Raw genomic sequence first — 16,994 nt, 5'->3', positions numbered from 1 at the left:
TCTTTGACTCTTACGCACAGATTGGGAACTACAATAACTTGGAATGTTTTCACAAACCCTTCTATTTTATCCTAATTTGTTTAGATTGATAATAGAATCTGCTTAATTTTGCAAACCACGTTCTGCAAATCAAGTTTCCAAGTTCTGTAGACGTAGATTGCATTCTTCAAATTGAGTTTGCAAGAATTGCAAACCGAGATTTCATTTTGCAGCGGACATAATTAAGAGATACATATTTAAAGACTACGTGGACGTAATTAAGGACATAAGATATCTTGAAGTGGTTTTTTTTTTTTTTTTTTTTTTTTTTGTTGAGAGATCTTGAAGTGGTTATACATAAAAATCTAAAAAGGTATTGAACTAAAGTCAAAATCCACATATTCCAAGAATAACCCATCTTTTTTATTTTATTTTTCATTACTTCATTATATATATTTGGTTTGTGAACAAATATATATCATATCATTTGTTAATATATATATATATATATATATATATATATATATATATATATATCAAATTATTCCATGGTCTACAAAGGAAGCCAAGAAATTACCAAGTACTGTACCTTCTCCCTAAGGAATCTTTTCTTGGATTTCATTTGTAAACAAAGACTCAAAAGAAGTGACTTGTCTAGTTGTATAACAATTTGGGTTATTTCCCTAATAGCCCCCAACTTTGTGACCAGCTTCTCGTCTGGCCCCCTAAATTAACAAAAATACCCATATGGCCCCCTATTTCAGTTATCTTTAACTTCCGTTACTCTCTCTCCTCCATCTCTTTTTCTCTCTCTGCCAAGTTACGCCACATCATCTATCACGCCACATCATCATCTTCTCCGGCATAAGTCGCCGGCCGGCAAAATTTCCGGTCGGCGACCTTCAAATTTTTTTTTTTTATTCTCTCTCTCTCTCCAAAATAAAAAAAAAATTCTCTCTCTCTCTAAACTCCGGTGAAGGGAACCCCTTCACCGGAGTTTAGAGAGAGAGATGTGAGAGAAAAAAAAAAAAAAATTTTTTGGAGAGAGAGAGAATAAAAATAAAAAAATTGAAGGTCGTCGGCGACTTATGCCGGAGAAGATGATGTGGTGTGATAGATGATGTGGCGTGACTTGGCAGAGAGAGAGTAACGGAAGTTAAAGATAACTGAAATAGGGGGCCATATGGGTATTTTTGCTAATTTAGGGGGCCAGGCGGGAAGCTGGTCACAAAGTTGGGGGCAATTAGGGAAATAACCCTAACAATTTTTCTAATTCTATAGTGTATTTTAATTTCAAACCTCCTTTTACTTACTCCTTTAAACTTGTGTTAAGTTTCCAAGAAAAGCTCCTTTTGTTTTTTTAAATAACTCTAGGGCAAAGAAATCTTCACATTTCCCCTATAAATATGTTTTAAAAAAACATCAATGTACTCGGGGAGATAGAAGAAAAACCTCAAAAATGTCTTGTTAGAAATGATATATCAAATGGATAGTTTTAAGCCCAAAAAACGAGTATTATACAAAATATTCACAAAGTCGAAGATTTCTTTACTTGTACTTAGGCGTTTTAATATGAAAAAGGCTGGTGGTTCGGCCAATTTGGATGGTTGGGTTGAAGAAAAGAAAGATTCAAGTTGGGCAGCTTGGATATTAAAAGGTACTAAGTTTGCAAGGTCGCCCAAGCTTCAATTTCTCATTTTGAGTTTAATAGGAACTTCTGCTTATCTTATATTCACTTTACTACCTATTGTATCTCAATATCATAAGTTTCTCGATTTGATTATCGAGTTGAAATCGAATTCTGTTTTTGGGTTCTTCATGTGTAACTTGATTATTATCGTAGTTTGTTTCCAGAGCTCCAAACCATTTGATGAAAAATTCAATTGTTATGAGCCTAATTATACCCCATCCCAAGGGCAAAATATAGAGGACGTTAAAGAAAAAGAAATGTGTAAGGATGCTTATAGAGGTGATATTTGTGAAGAAAATGAGGAAGTAAAAGTAACTATATGTGAAAGTGATGTTTATGAGGTTAAGCATTTCAATTGCTTTGAGCCTTCCCAAAATGAGAAAGAACAAAACATGTATGATGATAATGATTATGGAGGTTATGAATCAGATGACGAAGATGATGGTGATAACAACAATCATGGTTATGATAGTTCTAGCGATGATGGGTTCGATGAAGATGTTGATGATTTCAACACACGAATTGAAGAATTCATTGCGAAGATGGAAAGCGGGTGGAGAGATGAACGGCTGAAAGACAAACGATATATAACAAGTCAGCAACATAAGTATTATACTCGTGTTATCGTATACTAATGGATCTAAATATTATTTCATGTGATTGGCTAAACACCTAGATGTAGTTAACCATGACCTAGTGAAATTTATTAGTAGCTAGTTGTCATGTAGAACTAAAGGAAGTAGTATAGAAATGGTTGCTTTATCCCTCTTTTTTTAAGTAGAGAAGAAATCATGTAAATTTATTAGAAGAATGTCAAATGTTGGATATTCATTGGTACTTCAATTTGACTATATTATGAGTTACTATTAACAATAAAATTTAGTTTATATTTTCTTCATTCCTTTACCTATTCTATGTAGACATAAAAGAATGATTTCATGGTAGGTAGGTTACATCTTCAACATGACCTAGAGCAAGATAGCAACAAGAACCAATTGCATGGTGGCAAGTTGTTTTCTTCACTTTTGTGGGGCTCTTGATGGAGAGTAAATACGTTTCTATGTTATATTTTTCACTTGAATTAGCAAACTGAAACATTTGAGTAGTTAAAGATGTGTTTACACATATCAGTAAGTAATAGATTCGGGATTTATTTATGGAGAGATCATAGTAAATCGAAGTAAGAGAAATGCTTTCGACGAAATCTAGTAAACAGTTTAAATTCTCATCTAATAGTACATCATGTGATGTAGATTGTTGCGGAAGCGTAATAATAGAAGAACTCATTGCTAAATAACTAAAATAAACAAGATTGATTGATAATAATAAAGAAGAACAATGCAATCAAGGAGGTTTTTATTCGATATTCAATTCAATGACTTAATAGACAGACTGGACTTCTCTTTTATAGAGATTATTATTTCCTAGATAGACTCAAATAAGAAAGAAAATAAAAGAAGATAACAACTTAAGGATACTTTCCTTGATTGCTAGGACTCTTAATTATAGGAACTCATAATACTAAAATATAGAAACTATGTTAATATAGCAACTTGGCCATTGGGCCCCATAATGTCTTGGCCGAGAGGCCCACTTGTCGGATGGTCTCCATCATACTCCCCCACCGAGGAAGAACTCGTCCCCGAGTCGTCATAAATAGGCTCATCCGGGTGGTACGGAAAGATATCCGAGACGTTGAACGTGGAAGAAATGTTGAATTCCGGAGGAAGATCGATAACAAACGCATTGTCGTTGATTTTAGTGAGTATCTTGAAAGGACCGAACTTCTTTTGACCAAGCTTCTTGTAAGTCCCGGCCGGAGTTCTTTGTTTGGAAATATGGACCATAACCGAGTCACCCACCTCGAAGGACCGAACCGTCCTATGCTTATCGGCCGAAAGTTTGTACGCCGAATTAGCCGAAGCAATATTCCGCCGAACCTCATCGTGGAGGCGGAGGATTGACGATGCTAGGAATTCTGCATTGGAATCGTACTCCGGAATTATCGGTAGTGGTACGAGATCCAAAACATGTTTAGGAGAGGACGCAGAGGTGGCCCTGAGCCAAAGCGAACGAAGCGTCGCTTCGGGCCACCGACTTTTAGGGGCCACGGAGACATTAATTTCTGTAAGAAATATATAAGAAGTTCAATTCTCTAAGAAAATTATAAGGGCCTCATTTAAAAAATATTAAGTAAAAAGGGCCACCAAATTTGATGATCTTTAAATGAATGATGGGCCCAACAATTTGTTTGATTTATGAGAAAGTAGAGTAGATAGTGTTGATTCAAAAACTAGTGGAGACAAGTAATGATTACGAGAAGCTTAATCCATTTAAAAAATGTGAAGTAAAAAGGGTCACCAAGACATTAGGTTTCAAGCTCCACAATTACGAGAAGCTTTGGAAGAATTGGTAAATACAAGTGATGATTCAAAAACAGTTTATGGTGCCGAAAATATATTAAAACAACACTTTGAAATTTTGAATTCCTTTTGAGCATGGTTATTTGGCATAATATATAGTGAGGTAAACTCTGTTAGCAAAACACTTCAAACTGAAGATGTAGATATTGATGTTGCATTAGAGAAATTGAATGGACTCATTCGTTATCTTGAAGATTATAGAGAAGTGAGATTTGAAGAAGGCATGGTTGAAGCTAAAGAGATTGCCATTAAAATGGGAGTTGAAACAACATTTTGGAAAAAACATATTATTCAAAGAAAGAAACAGTTTGACGAGAATGCGTGTGAAGATCCATCAATGTCACCTGAAGAAGCATTTAGAGTTAATTATTACATATACATATTAGATCAGACTCTTTCTTCATTTACGAGCAGATTCGAGCAAACTAGAAATACAAAGAAATATTTAGTTTTCTGTTTGAGTTAAAAAAGGTCAAACTCACAAGATGATGGTGATTTGAGATATTCATGTGTTCGCTTTGAAACCTTTTTCAAGCATAATGAGTCATATGACATAGACGGACTAGACTTATTTTCTGAACTGAAAGTGTTGAAGCGTCTTTTACCAAATGAGATCAAAAGACCAACTGAAGTGCTAGATTTTTTGAAAGATATGAAAGGTTGTTAACCGAATACATAGATTTCTTACAGAATTATGTTAACCATACCAGTTATTATTGCCTCTGCAGAAAAAAGTTTTTCTAAGTTGAAGTTGATTAAGTCTTATATTCGACCTACTATGTCAGAAGAAAGGTTAAACGAGTTAGCTATATTATCTATTGAGAAGGATATGGTTGACGTCTTGATTCGACGATTATTAGCGACTTTGCATCGAAAAATTTAAGAAGAACAAAATTTCAGTGATTGTAATTATCAAAAAAAATTATTTTGTTATATAAATATGATGAAAATATTTTGCGGTAATTATTGTTTCCATGTAAATACATTTTTACGTTTTACAATTTGATAGAAAGAGCCACATTTTCAGACCTCGCTTCGGGCCACCGAAAAGTCAGGGCCGCCCCTGAGAGGACGTATAAACAATGTCAAATGGAGCCTTCTTCGTTGTTCGGTTAACAGTACTATTGTACACAAATTCGGCATGAGGAAGAGCAGTTTCCCAATTAATTCCCTTGTCACGTGTAATACAACGAAGTAAATTCCCTAACGAACGGTTAACGACCTCAGTTTGCCCATCAGTTTGAGGGTGACAAGTACTGCTGAAATTTAATTTAGTATTGAGACGTTTCCACAAGAAACGCCAAAAGTGGCTTTGAAATTTCACATCTCGGTCTGAAACAATACTCTTTGGTAAGCCATGAAGACGAACAATTTCCCAAAAAAATAAATTCGCAATGTTAGAAGCATTGTCTGTCTTCTTACAAGCGATGAAGTGAGCCATCTTACTGAATCGATCAACCACTACTAAAATTGAATCCCTACCTTTCTGTGAACGGGGAAGACCAAGTACAAAGTCCATTGACAAATCTTCCCAAATAGTTACCGGAGTCGGTAGTGGTGTATAAAGACCTGTATTCTGAGTTTTACCTTTACTAGTCTGACATGTATAACAACGTTCAACTATACGGGATACATCCCGTCTTAATTTCGGCCAATAAAAACGGCCAGACACTAGTGTATAAGTCTTATCCCTTCCTACATGACCCTCGTTATGTAATTCCCGAATAATATGTTCACGAAGAGAAGAATTAGGAATACATAACTGTTGTCCATGAAAAAGATAACCATTAGAAATAAAAAACTCACCCGTAGACCGGTTTGTAGTGCAAGCCTCCCAAATAGGGCCGAAATCCGGATCATCTTTGTAGGTGCTAGAAATTGACTCGAACCCCGGAACGTGGACTGCCATAGTCGTGAGGAGACTAGCTCGTCGGCTCAAGGCGTCGGCAACCGTATTAGTTTTTCCCGATTTGTGTTTAATCACAAAATTAAAACGTTGAATATACGAAATCCATCTCATATGCATTGGGTCAGCAGTACGTTGATCATTCAATGTTTGTAATGCTTTATGGTCCGTATATAATACAAATTCCACTCCAATAAGAAAACGGTTCCAATGTCTCAATGCTCGGTAAAGGGCATAAAATTCGGACTCGTAAACGGTCCACTTACGACGGGCTTCACCGAGTTTTTCACTCATAAATTCGATAGGACGTTTTTCTTGTGAGAGAACCGCGCCAATCCCGAGGCCTGAAGCGTCACATTCGACTTCGAATAATTTAGAGAAATCCGGAAAAGCTAAGACTGGAGCTGAACATAGTCTTTGTTTAATTAATTGAAAACTCTCTTCCTGTGGACTTTCCCAGGAGAATTTTCCCTTCTTTAAACAATCTGTTAAAGGGGCCATTACAGTACTGAAATCTCGTATAAATCTTCGATAGAAAGAAGCTAAACCGTTGAAACTACGTACCTCAGATGGGGATGAAGGAGTCGGCCATTCTGAAATTGCCCGAACTTTTGCTTGATCAACTTTCATACCTTCTTTACTAATAAGTAAACCTCATTGAGGAAAAAGTGGCTCTTCGGAACATTCATAAATAAAGAATTAAGACGCATTGCGTCGAAAACTTCTCTAATATGTTGAAGGTGATCACTTCTAGATTTACTAAAGATGAGTATATCATCAAAGTAAACCACCACAAATTTATTCAAGAATGGCTTAAGAACTTGATTCATGAAGCGCATGAAAGTACTAGGTGCATTAGAGAGTCCAAAGGGCATAACTAACCATTCATAAAGACTCTCCTTTGTCTTGAAAGCCGTCTTCCATTCGTCTCCCTCACGAATTCGGATTTGGTGATAACCTGCTTTTAGATCAATTTTGGAGAATACCGTAGCCCCGGAAAGGTGATCTAACATATCTTCAAGTCTTGGAATCGGAAAACCGTATTTAATTGTAATTTTGTTAATAGCCCGACTATCAACACACATTCGCCAGGTTCCGTCTTTCTTTGGTACTAGTAATGTTGGAACTGCGCAAGGACTAAGACTTTCACGGATAAAACCTTTGTTCAATAATTCTTCCACATGTTCTTGTAGTAATTTATGCTCATGCGGACTCATCTTGTGATGTGGTAGGTTTGGCAAGTTAGCTCCAGGTATTAGATCAATTTGGTGTTGAATTTCTCTTAATGGAGGTAACGACGGTGGAGAGGATGAAGGGTTGAGATCGTTGTACTCGTCGAGCAAGGTTCGGACTTCCGGTGGTGGTTCGCTGCCGACGGTGGAAGAGTCCTTCGTCGCGAGGAGGAAGCCCCTTGGTTCGGTTGTTTTTGGTGGTGACCGAGCATCCTTTCTCGTTGGTTGGTGAAGGTGTTCATCCGATAGTGGTAGAAGGCAAATTCGTTTATTGAACCAAAGGAATTCGAAGGTGTTTTCTCTACAATGGTGAGTAGCGTCTACGTCGTAAATCCAAGGTCTTCCAAAAATAATGTGACAATTATCCATGTCCACCACGTCACAAGTAATTGTATCATGGTAATGAGTACCGATGGAGAAGGAAAACGAACATTGTTTATTAACGGACAAACTCCCTTTGATTAGATATCCAACCGATTTTGTAAGGAACCGGGTGATCAATTGCCTGTAGTTGTAGTACTTCAACTAAGCGACTGGAAACCATGTTTTCTTCACTACCGTTGTCGATTATGAAATCGCAAACTTTGTTGTTAATTGTCAAGCGTGATTTAAACACCTTGTTTCGTTCCGGATGTGTTGGTGGAAAAAAATTTGTTATTTTCTGCTCAGGATTCAGAGGGCTCATGATACCAGCTGATGTAGATTGTTGTGGAAGCGTAATAATAGAAGAACTCATTGCTAAATAACTAAAATAAACAAGATTAATTGATAATAATAAAGAAGAACAATGCAATCAAGGAGGTTTTTATTCGATATTCAATTCAATGACTTAATAGACAGACTGGACTTCTCTTTTATAGAGATTATTATTTCCTAGATAGACTCAAATAAGAAAGAAAATAAAAGAAGATAACAACTTAAGGATACTTTCCTTGATTGCTAGGACTCTTAATTATAGGAACTCATAATACTAAAATATAGAAACTATGTTAATATAGCAACTTGGCCATTGGGCCCCATAATGTCTTGGCCGAGAGGCCCACTTGTCGGATGGTCTCCATCATAGTAAATCGAAGTAAGAGAAATGCTTTCGACGAAATCTAGTAAACAGTTTAAATTCTCATCTAATAGTACATCATGGGTTTCAAAACAGCCCTTCTATGTTAAATAAAAGCCCCTCTAATATTATATAGCATCATTTTGCACCTCCCAAAAAAACTTCGGACGAAATCTAGTAAACAGTTTAAATTCTCATCTAATAGTCATGGGTTTAAAAACAGCCCTTCTATATTTAAAAAAAAAAAAAAAAAACAGCCCTTCTAATATTATACAACATCATTTTGCACCTCCCAGCAAATTCAAAGAATCAAAATAATATGATATAAAAAACATTGTTGATACATAATGTGTTATGTATAACACATATAAAAAAAATGAAATAAAATATGAAAAAAATGAAATAAAGTATGAAACTTTAACAATAAATAACAGGTAATTTATGAAACAAAACAAGAATCAATAAACAGAAAAACACTTTAATCTTGACATATAAACATACTTTAACTAAGTTGGACTAAATATCCATTATAATTATTATTTTGGCTTAAAATCCTATATTAATATTAGGGTGGACTAAATGTGTGTTTAGGGGTAGATTTTTGGACTAGAAACCCAAAATTTGTCTTATTTTTCTATATTTCTTCCTCTCATAACCCTCCTACCCGCATGACATTCTAACTTCGATACCCTCCTTTCAACAGAAAAAAACTTCTATACCCTCTTGAACTTATCTTAAATTTGTAAGTTCAATTATAATTTCTTTTCAAATTTTTTACTTTTCCTTAAGTTAATCATTTGTATTTGCATTATTTGAATGCACACCAGTTATAATTTATAGAAAGAATAATAAAATATCAGCACCTCTACTCAAATCGTAGATGGTAAAAACCTATCCTTAACCACTCCAACCAACTAAAATAGAGGCGCTAACTAATGGGAACAAATAAAACTAAAAATATCATTCACTTTTAAGTCCAACCCTCTTACCTTCTGTTTTATGTTGAAAGAACCCTCTTACTTGTGGCGTTCCTCTAATTTTACAAAGAAAAAAAGATTAGCTTATATTTCCCAAAAAACACAATGGAGACAATCAGAATAAAAAGAATTGAGGAGAAAAAATACCAAATACTTCGTTTTAAGAAAAATTGAAAAAATTACATCCAGAACTCTTCCAAAATTTCAGAAAAGTGAAAACATCGGTTGTACAAACGGAGGCTTACGAAAATAAGAAAATGAAGTGATGCAACTTCCAAGGAGAAGTAAAATCATTGTCTTCCAAAATTTCCAAAGAGAAGTAAATATGCAATTTACTGATCTAGCTCACTTTGATTTATGTGATATAAATGTGTTCCTACTAAAGCTCAAATCTTACTCTTTCTCAAAAAATAAGCTAATCAACTCTTGTTTAAACTGCACATAACACACACAATTCCAAATTATTTTTTCTTCTATTTTTACAATGTGGGTTTTCCTAATCTTTTTTTTCCCTAATTCTAATTCAACATTCAACAAAGTCACATAACACTAAATTGGATGAAATTCAAATAACAGAAAACCCTAATGCAGCTAACTTCTCTGCCTTCCATGTTTTATTAATCTTCTCTATGAATTCCTCTGCTCTTCTCTTCAACTCATCTTCTTCATTTCTTTCAATAGCAGAGCATCCATTATTACCCTCACCTTCATCTTCTTCATCATCATCAATAGCAACATCTGTGATTCCTCTATTTGGAAATGTTTCTTCAATATTGATTTCATCTGTAATTGTAATTTCTTTCTCCCCTTCCTCCTGATTCTTCTCAAACCCATGTATAGTACTGGTTGAGATACAAACTTTGATTTCTTGATCAGGGAATGCTGAATTTGGGTTTAACCCTTTATTGATAAGAACAATGGTTATTATGATCAAATTGCAGAAACAGAAGATTAGGTGAGAATTTGGTGCAGCAATCAGAGTTATCATGAACTCCATTGTTCAAGAGAGAGAGAGAGAGAGAGAGAGGTAAGGTTTAGAGAGTTAAAGAGAGAGAGAGAAGTTGTATTGTATAGGATTGTGTTTGAAAAAGGAGGAGTTTTAAAGGAAGAATTTTGGTGGAGGAAGTTTGCAAAAGAAGTTGTTTGTTTTTGTTATGTGGGTGGAGGGGTCCAAAAACATAGGAATAATGAAGAGTGGTGTGAAAGCCTTAGAGTGTGGGAAGGTATCAAACAAGTAAGCTTTATTTTATTTGAGAAGTTTCTTTTATTTTATTCAAATGATTTCACCTCATTATTTAATTAATCAATAGAATGTCAATCAAATCTGCCCCAAAAAATGATAGGTGGTTGCTTGGTTTAGTGGTGACTAATAGTTGTGACGTCTTTGACAATCCTGTGTCTGGATTACTCTTTATCGTCACAGTTTATAGAATCTTAATCCGTATTTAATCACTGATTATTCCGACTCTGCGTCTGAAATCCATATTTAATCACTGTGTCAATCAAATCTGCCCCCAAATGGTAGGTGGTGGCTTGGTTTAATCGTGACCAATATAGTTGTGATGTCTTTCTGTGTCTGGATTACGGTTTGTTATACAGTTTATAGAAGAATTTAAACAGCTCTCTATCAGGACTAGAATTGACAATTGAAGATAGAAGTAAGACTTTATAATTTCGGAATCATATTTCAACAGACAATAGATCCCAAATTTGAGCTCACAATCATAGATGATGATTGAATAATGTCAGATAAACTAATTAAGTTTCATGTCAGATCATAAATCTAAAATCTGGGTTCTGTTATCAGCATTCGGGACATAATAAGAAACACTTCTAAGAAAAAATAGAAAACTGTGAGAACGGATACAATTGAAGCTAGGATATCAAAATCAGAGCATAAATAACACAAAGCAATACATTTTAGTACTTCTCTTCATCATGTTTTCTGAAAAGAAAAGCATGATTGAATAATGTCAGATAAACTAATTTGCCATTTTATGAATTTTTATCGTACCTCGGGAGCCCTTAGGATCAACTGTTATTTCTCTTTTTGAGGGGTCCTTTCAAATCTTTCCTCAGCTTTGCCCACTCCTTCACTGAAGCAGCAGTCCTCACGAACGGGCCAACTTCGCCAGATGAGACATTCCTCTTAGTTATTTTATTTGGCTCCAGAGAGGTTTTACTTTCAGATGGCATATGAAAAGAATTCATATCTTCTTTTTCTTTCTCTGAATTCTTTCTCTGCAAGTTAAACTCTCCATCCACCGCAGGAAGAACACCATCTTCTCTCCCTTGGTTCGCTACAGTAGAGAGCTCCTTAACCCTGTCTTTTTTGTTCCCATCTTCCGAAATTTCGCAGGCCTTCCCAGAACCGGATTCATTACTCTCTGATAAGTTATTTTGCTTGCTAATGCTGGTGGAGTTTGTAGAATTATTACCATAGAAAATCTGTGAGAGACTGAATGGAGTTTCGTTTGCTTCGGCCACTAATTCTCTCCAAGAAGATTTCTGTAACCATGATGAACCTCTAGCTATTTGATCTTTATTTGTTTTTTGGTCAGCAATTTCGGCCTCTTTGGGGGCCACTGAAATGCCAGACGTGTTTTCGGGGGGAACCTCGGTGGAGCTAGTAATTATATTGATCTTCTCTTGTGGAATTTCTTCCTTCTCAAGTTCCAAATCTTTTGAACCATCTGCAGAAGATTTACTTATTGACTGATGAATATATGTTTCCGGTGAAGTAGGTTTACCTTCTCTGGGACCTTCTGAATCAACAGAAACTATTTTAGAGGGTGAAATAACACTAAACAAGCTCGACGTAACGTTATTGTCTTCAGGAGGTCCTTCCTTTCCAAGACCCAAATCTTTCATGCCAACCTCGACAACAGATTTACTTTTTGATATCTTCAGTTTCTTCTGTCTTTTGCTAACAGTTGGGTTCTCAGTACCCATATCGTCGGAATTACTACTTTTAGCAGCACTGTCTGAGATAATTTGTGAAAGGCTGAATGACTTGTCGGAAGTCTCACCGACCATTTTTTTCCAAGAAGATTTCTGCAGCCATGAAAGGCCGCCTTTTGATTGTTGGATACTTTCTTTCTGTTCAGGAGGCTGGGAGTTTTCAGCAACCACCAATTCTACTGGATGCGTGTCTGAGATCCCTTTCTTTTTGGCTGCAGTGGGTGTTCGCTTGTTTTCCAACCCCGGAAGTAAACGGGCCTTCTTGCTAGAGATTGTGTCTGAAGAATCAAAAGCTTCATGATTATTCCTTTTTGGAGTTTTCAGCTTATTCATGACTCGAGCTTCTTCTGAAAATTCGTGCTTGCGAAATTTTGATTCCTGGATGCCAAAATAAAGAACAAAATATATTCTCAAATTCGGTGGTTGGCAAAAGATAGCAGAAGGTTCTTCTTGCTTCTTTTTTACTCCTCGTGTAATACATTCACGCACCTACACATTTGAAGCAATATAACTGCAATAAATATAATGGCATACCTTATGTGCTGAAGTCCTTCCCTGGCTCTCACTTCGCATCAAATTTAATATTTCACTTTCCCCATTCACCATATTGATCACAAGGTCATCTGATGCATCGTCGTCATCAACTTGAAGATCTTCATTTGCTTTGTCAAAAGGTTCTCCTTCTGGAGCAAGTTCCGTCTCATTAGATCCAGCCCCTGATTCATTTCCCCTCTTCAAAATCTTGTCCAGCACTGTTCTCATTATATTAAGCTCTTCTTCCTCTTCTTTCTCAGGTTGGGTTTCGACAGCATTAACATTTTCCTTTTTCGTCGTTTCGATAGGATTGCAATGCTCCTCACAGTCGCAGAAATGGATTGGAAGAGGAGGAACTTCAACACGTTGGAAACTGTACTTGTGCTTGCCTGAACCACGATATGGCAGTGACTTCACCTGCATAAATGGATTACATTTTAGTAGATAGTGTTATTCTTTGAGGTGGGTGACAATGATTTCTTTCGTTCTTTAATCAACTAAAACTGAAATATATAAATATAAACAAGGATAAGTTAGCCAAAATCTTACAACTGCCCAAAACATGTATAAAAGCGCAGGAACGAAAAACTTTTGGTGATCACTCCAGACAAATGTGAAAAAGCCAATATGGCGTTTAAAACAAATCTTGATCATCATGTTACTTCTTCTAAAACCCACATGCATGTGCTAGTGTGCTACATAACTTTTTGATCTTCAAAAAAATCCTACTTACTAATGCCCATGGGCCAAACATAGAGCTCTTTAGGCTAAGGCCACACCCTTTTCCAACAGTAGGCGCTTGAGTTAAGGCTCCACTCTTGTGCAGAAACCCATTTACAAACCAAAACGAGATACGAGTAAAAGAAAGACAAAACAGTTCTATAAGAAAACTTAGATCACTAGATAAACGAAGAATCTAAAACTCTTCCTCTCTTCTCTCTATAACTTAAAGTGAGATATGAGATCTCAATCTCAACAAACAAGTCTCTGTTTCACTGACAAAACACATCCATCTTTCATTCTCCGAGATCCCATCTACGCGGCTTTCTAAATCAATAATAACAAGGAAGAGATATTATTAACAGATTTCCACCACTAACGGAGGTGAATGAAAAAGGCTTTTCTCCTTTTGTCTCTAAAACGCCATAACCCTGTCTATAGTTTGTTACCAAATTAACCACCATACATGGAGGTGAGGACAATGGCAGGGGAAAAGAGATCAAGTAAAAGAATATCATTTTCTGAAGGACAAAGATCAATACCATTTCCCAACTAAACTTATTTCTGGAAGTAGTTAATAAAAGGGATGCAATACTACCAGATGTTAAATTACAATATTGGTACAAGGATGTCCACATTGAAAATGAAAATAAAGCAGTTGAAAATGCAGTGACAACTAAAGGCACCAAACGAAATCACCCCACAAACAAATCCTAGGCATTCAGTAAGTCGAACTATGTAACTTTTACCTTTCTCAATCCAGGAAAGAAAATCTTAAGCTGCATCTTCTCTTCCGTCAATGACTTCAACTTTTTTGAATGGTCAACTTTTTTTTCAGCAGCCTCTTCCTTGGGTACCTCTTTTACAAGTTCGGCCGCTTTTGCGAGTTCCGCTTCTTCCTCCCACTCACGCCTCAAACGTACAAGATAATGCTCTTTAGCCTTCTCAAGCCTCAATCTACCTCCTTTCCATATACATCCATTATACTGCATTTTTTGGTTTAAATAGTGTCAGTAATCATAAATAAGACAGAAATCATATAATAAATAAGGTGGACATTTGCATGTTCAAGTACTCAAGATTATTAGGTCATGTTTTCTTTTCTTTCTTTTATAGTTTTCTTCAATTGTCCCAAACACGGCATAGGGAGTCCAGTTAAAGACGAGGAAACTATTATGAGATTTAGCTGATTTTTTATGGAGAACGCAAAGCATAGTGATATTGTCATTATTTAATAAATAATGACAGTATTATAAAATGACAAAGACTTCTCCCAAAAGGATATCATGATACTCATCTAGTAGTCTTGAAGGTTAAATTGAAGAACTTGACCTATAGTCTCATTTTCAACTGGTACAGACGATCAATTTTATAGACATTAGTCAATGCTTCATGTTGATTCGAAACGTTCACTCATTTCACTCGATAATATAAAAAATTATTTTTAGTCTGGAGATGCTTTGTTTTGATAAGGTTAAATACAACCTCTAGGTAGCACCGAGGAAGAAAGGGGTACGCCTTGTTTAAGACTCGAATTAAATCAATACTCCAGACACCTTCTTAAACCACCTTATTCGGTTAGTTTATTGCGTTCAACAGATATGGTGTCAAAACATTATGATAATGTACAAAACAAGCAAGAGTCGATAACTTAATAAGTAGTCACTAATTAAGATTTTGGATTTTGCATAACATCAGACCCCATAAATGTTGCATCTAGTATAACTCATTAAATCACCTACTCTTACTACTTGTCGGCTGATCTCCATTGTGAGCCCTTGAGACACTCCTCAAGGGACTGTCACTACTATGATGACACGATTAGGATGAACGGAAGTAATGTTTTTAAGGAATGTCAGGAACCAAGTACTAGATGGAACAATACTATCAAAGAGTCATTACAAAAGCATATGGTGATGAAATTAATTAATTAAGCATGATAAGACTAACTAACCGTACTGAACAGCTTGGCAAGAGCTTTAGATGAAGAAGGTTGAAAGTCCATGTAGGCAAAGCTACGGCCACTAGTCCTGACTATCTCAACTTCTTTAATCAATCCCAAAGACGAGAAGGTTTTGCTTAGATCTTCCGCTGTAACACTCTCACCCAAACCTCCCACAAATATCCTCAACGTTGTAGTTCCTTCTCCTTCGACTTCCATTGTTGTATCTTCTTAGTAAATCAGTAACACCCACTTCTCTAGTTTATACCTTTTCCTTCTACAAGTAAAAGGAAAAATGTTCAAGTCTAAAAGCAAGTACCCCAACAATAAAACTAGGGTAAAAGACATCCAAATCTTATAAAGAAATCATCTTTTCACTCTATACTGATTAGACAACAATACCCGTTTTCTGTTCCACCTTCCATCAATAAATTTAATTCGTTAATGAACACAAATGCTCATTGACATGAAAATTGTAGCAGAAATCACCCATTATAATTAAATTTTACAAGCAGATGGAGTCAATGAGACCCCTATAACAGTATGAACGGAGAGAAATCATAAAAATCACTAGAAAACGTTGGAAAATATCATGAAGTTGTGATAAACCGTCAGCTTCAATAGAAAAGGAAATATGAAATCCAGGAGAGAGAGAGAGAGAGTATACCGGCGATGACGGCTGTGGTGACTGATGAAGCAGCATGAATGAGAGTTGGGGCAATAGAAAGGTGCAGGTTGAGTGAGAAAGAGGCGGAAATAGAGAGAGAGAATGAACGAAAAGAGGTTAGAGAGAAGAAGCCTTTGTCTACCGTCCGATTGATTTACGGCCCTTAGTTCATGACCAGTTTTTTTTGGCCTCCCATCGTTTTGCGAAATTCACAAATGGCCCATTTTTGTTTTTCCGCCCGAGCACAGTTAAGTTTAAGTTTTTTACGTTTAAAACTTACCCCCTATAATTTGTTTTGGTTTCTCTTATCTTCTGTACTATTTCTCTTTCCCACTTCTTCAACACCTTCATGATCTCCAAGATCTGAAAAAATTAAAATTTAAAATTCGTTTAGAAATTATTTTATCTATTTCCTATCATAAATTCCGCAAAGAGCGGGTCCTTAAACTAAGGCATTCTGAAAATTACTCTAGATTAGCAATTCCGACTCATAATAACAACATAATATAGAAGAAGACGGATTGAATGAACAAATCGAGTTTTGGTGTCTTTTGCATAAGCTTACATTTCATACAGAAGATTGAAGAGTTTGTGCCTTGTGATAATGAGCGTCTAAAATGGATTGTTGTTTAATAATGATTTACGAGAAACTTTTTCTGTGAGTTGGATGTTTGGAGATCCATCATCTAATCTAACTCGTAAAGTATTTGAATGTTGTTCCCTACAAAACCCAAGAGTAAAAATACAAAATATAGACCCCTTAGACAGTGGGGGAAGAAGAGTTAGGGTGGTGGTCGCGAGGAAGAAGAGTGACGATGGTGATGCTGGCAAAGTTAGCGTTTAATTATGAAAATAATGGAAAATCAAATGATCATTCTTTAAGAAAATGCCCACATAAAATACTAA

At 35.9% G+C, this 16,994-nt stretch overlaps 2 protein-coding genes across 2 annotated transcripts; both read right to left on the bottom strand.

The window, feature by feature from the left end:
• Positions 1-9,700: 9,700 nt before the first annotated feature.
• LOC147552555 (uncharacterized) lies at positions 9,701-10,282 on the bottom strand. Its single transcript, XM_086666816.1, has one exon. It carries the CDS (start codon positions 10,259-10,261, stop codon positions 9,830-9,832), a length of 432 nt encoding a protein of 143 aa, XP_086522942.1. The 5' UTR covers positions 10,262-10,282; the 3' UTR covers positions 9,701-9,829.
• Positions 10,283-10,973: 691 nt separating this feature from the next.
• Positions 10,974-16,406, bottom strand: ROS3 (RNA-binding (RRM/RBD/RNP motifs) family protein). Its single transcript, XM_086666815.1, has 5 exons — positions 16,089-16,406; positions 15,434-15,698; positions 14,229-14,465; positions 12,760-13,176; positions 10,974-12,603 (listed from the first exon to the last, which is right to left on the bottom strand). The coding sequence occupies exons 2-5, from the start codon at positions 15,638-15,640 to the stop codon at positions 11,296-11,298; spliced, it is 2,169 nt and encodes a 722-aa protein (XP_086522941.1). The 5' UTR covers positions 15,641-15,698; positions 16,089-16,406; the 3' UTR covers positions 10,974-11,295.
• Positions 16,407-16,994: the final 588 nt, after the last annotated feature.

The sequence above is a fragment of the Eschscholzia californica genome, unplaced genomic scaffold (assembly GCF_041429995.1).
Source record: "Eschscholzia californica isolate CP2 unplaced genomic scaffold, dmEscCali1.0.p SCAF_3, whole genome shotgun sequence".
NCBI classification, from domain to species: domain Eukaryota; kingdom Viridiplantae; phylum Streptophyta; class Magnoliopsida; order Ranunculales; family Papaveraceae; genus Eschscholzia; species Eschscholzia californica.
Note: the sequence above shows the minus strand (reverse complement) of the source record. Positions and strands in the feature narration are given on the sequence as shown.

Bases quoted from the DNA above. Each gene is read 5' to 3' on its own strand.
- LOC147552555 (XM_086666816.1), bottom strand. From the start codon at position 10,261: ATGGAGTTCATGATAACTCTGATTGCTGCACCAAATTCTCACCTAATC.
- ROS3 (XM_086666815.1), bottom strand. From the start codon at position 15,640: ATGGAAGTCGAAGGAGAAGGAACTACAACGTTGAGGATATTTGTGGGA. The intron at 13,177-14,228 runs GTAAAAGTTACA...CCATTTATGCAG, and splicing joins TCTTTCCTGGATTGAGAAAG to GTGAAGTCACTGCCATATCG. The intron at 12,604-12,759 runs GTATGCCATTAT...TTTGGCATCCAG, and splicing joins GAAGGACTTCAGCACATAAG to GAATCAAAATTTCGCAAGCA.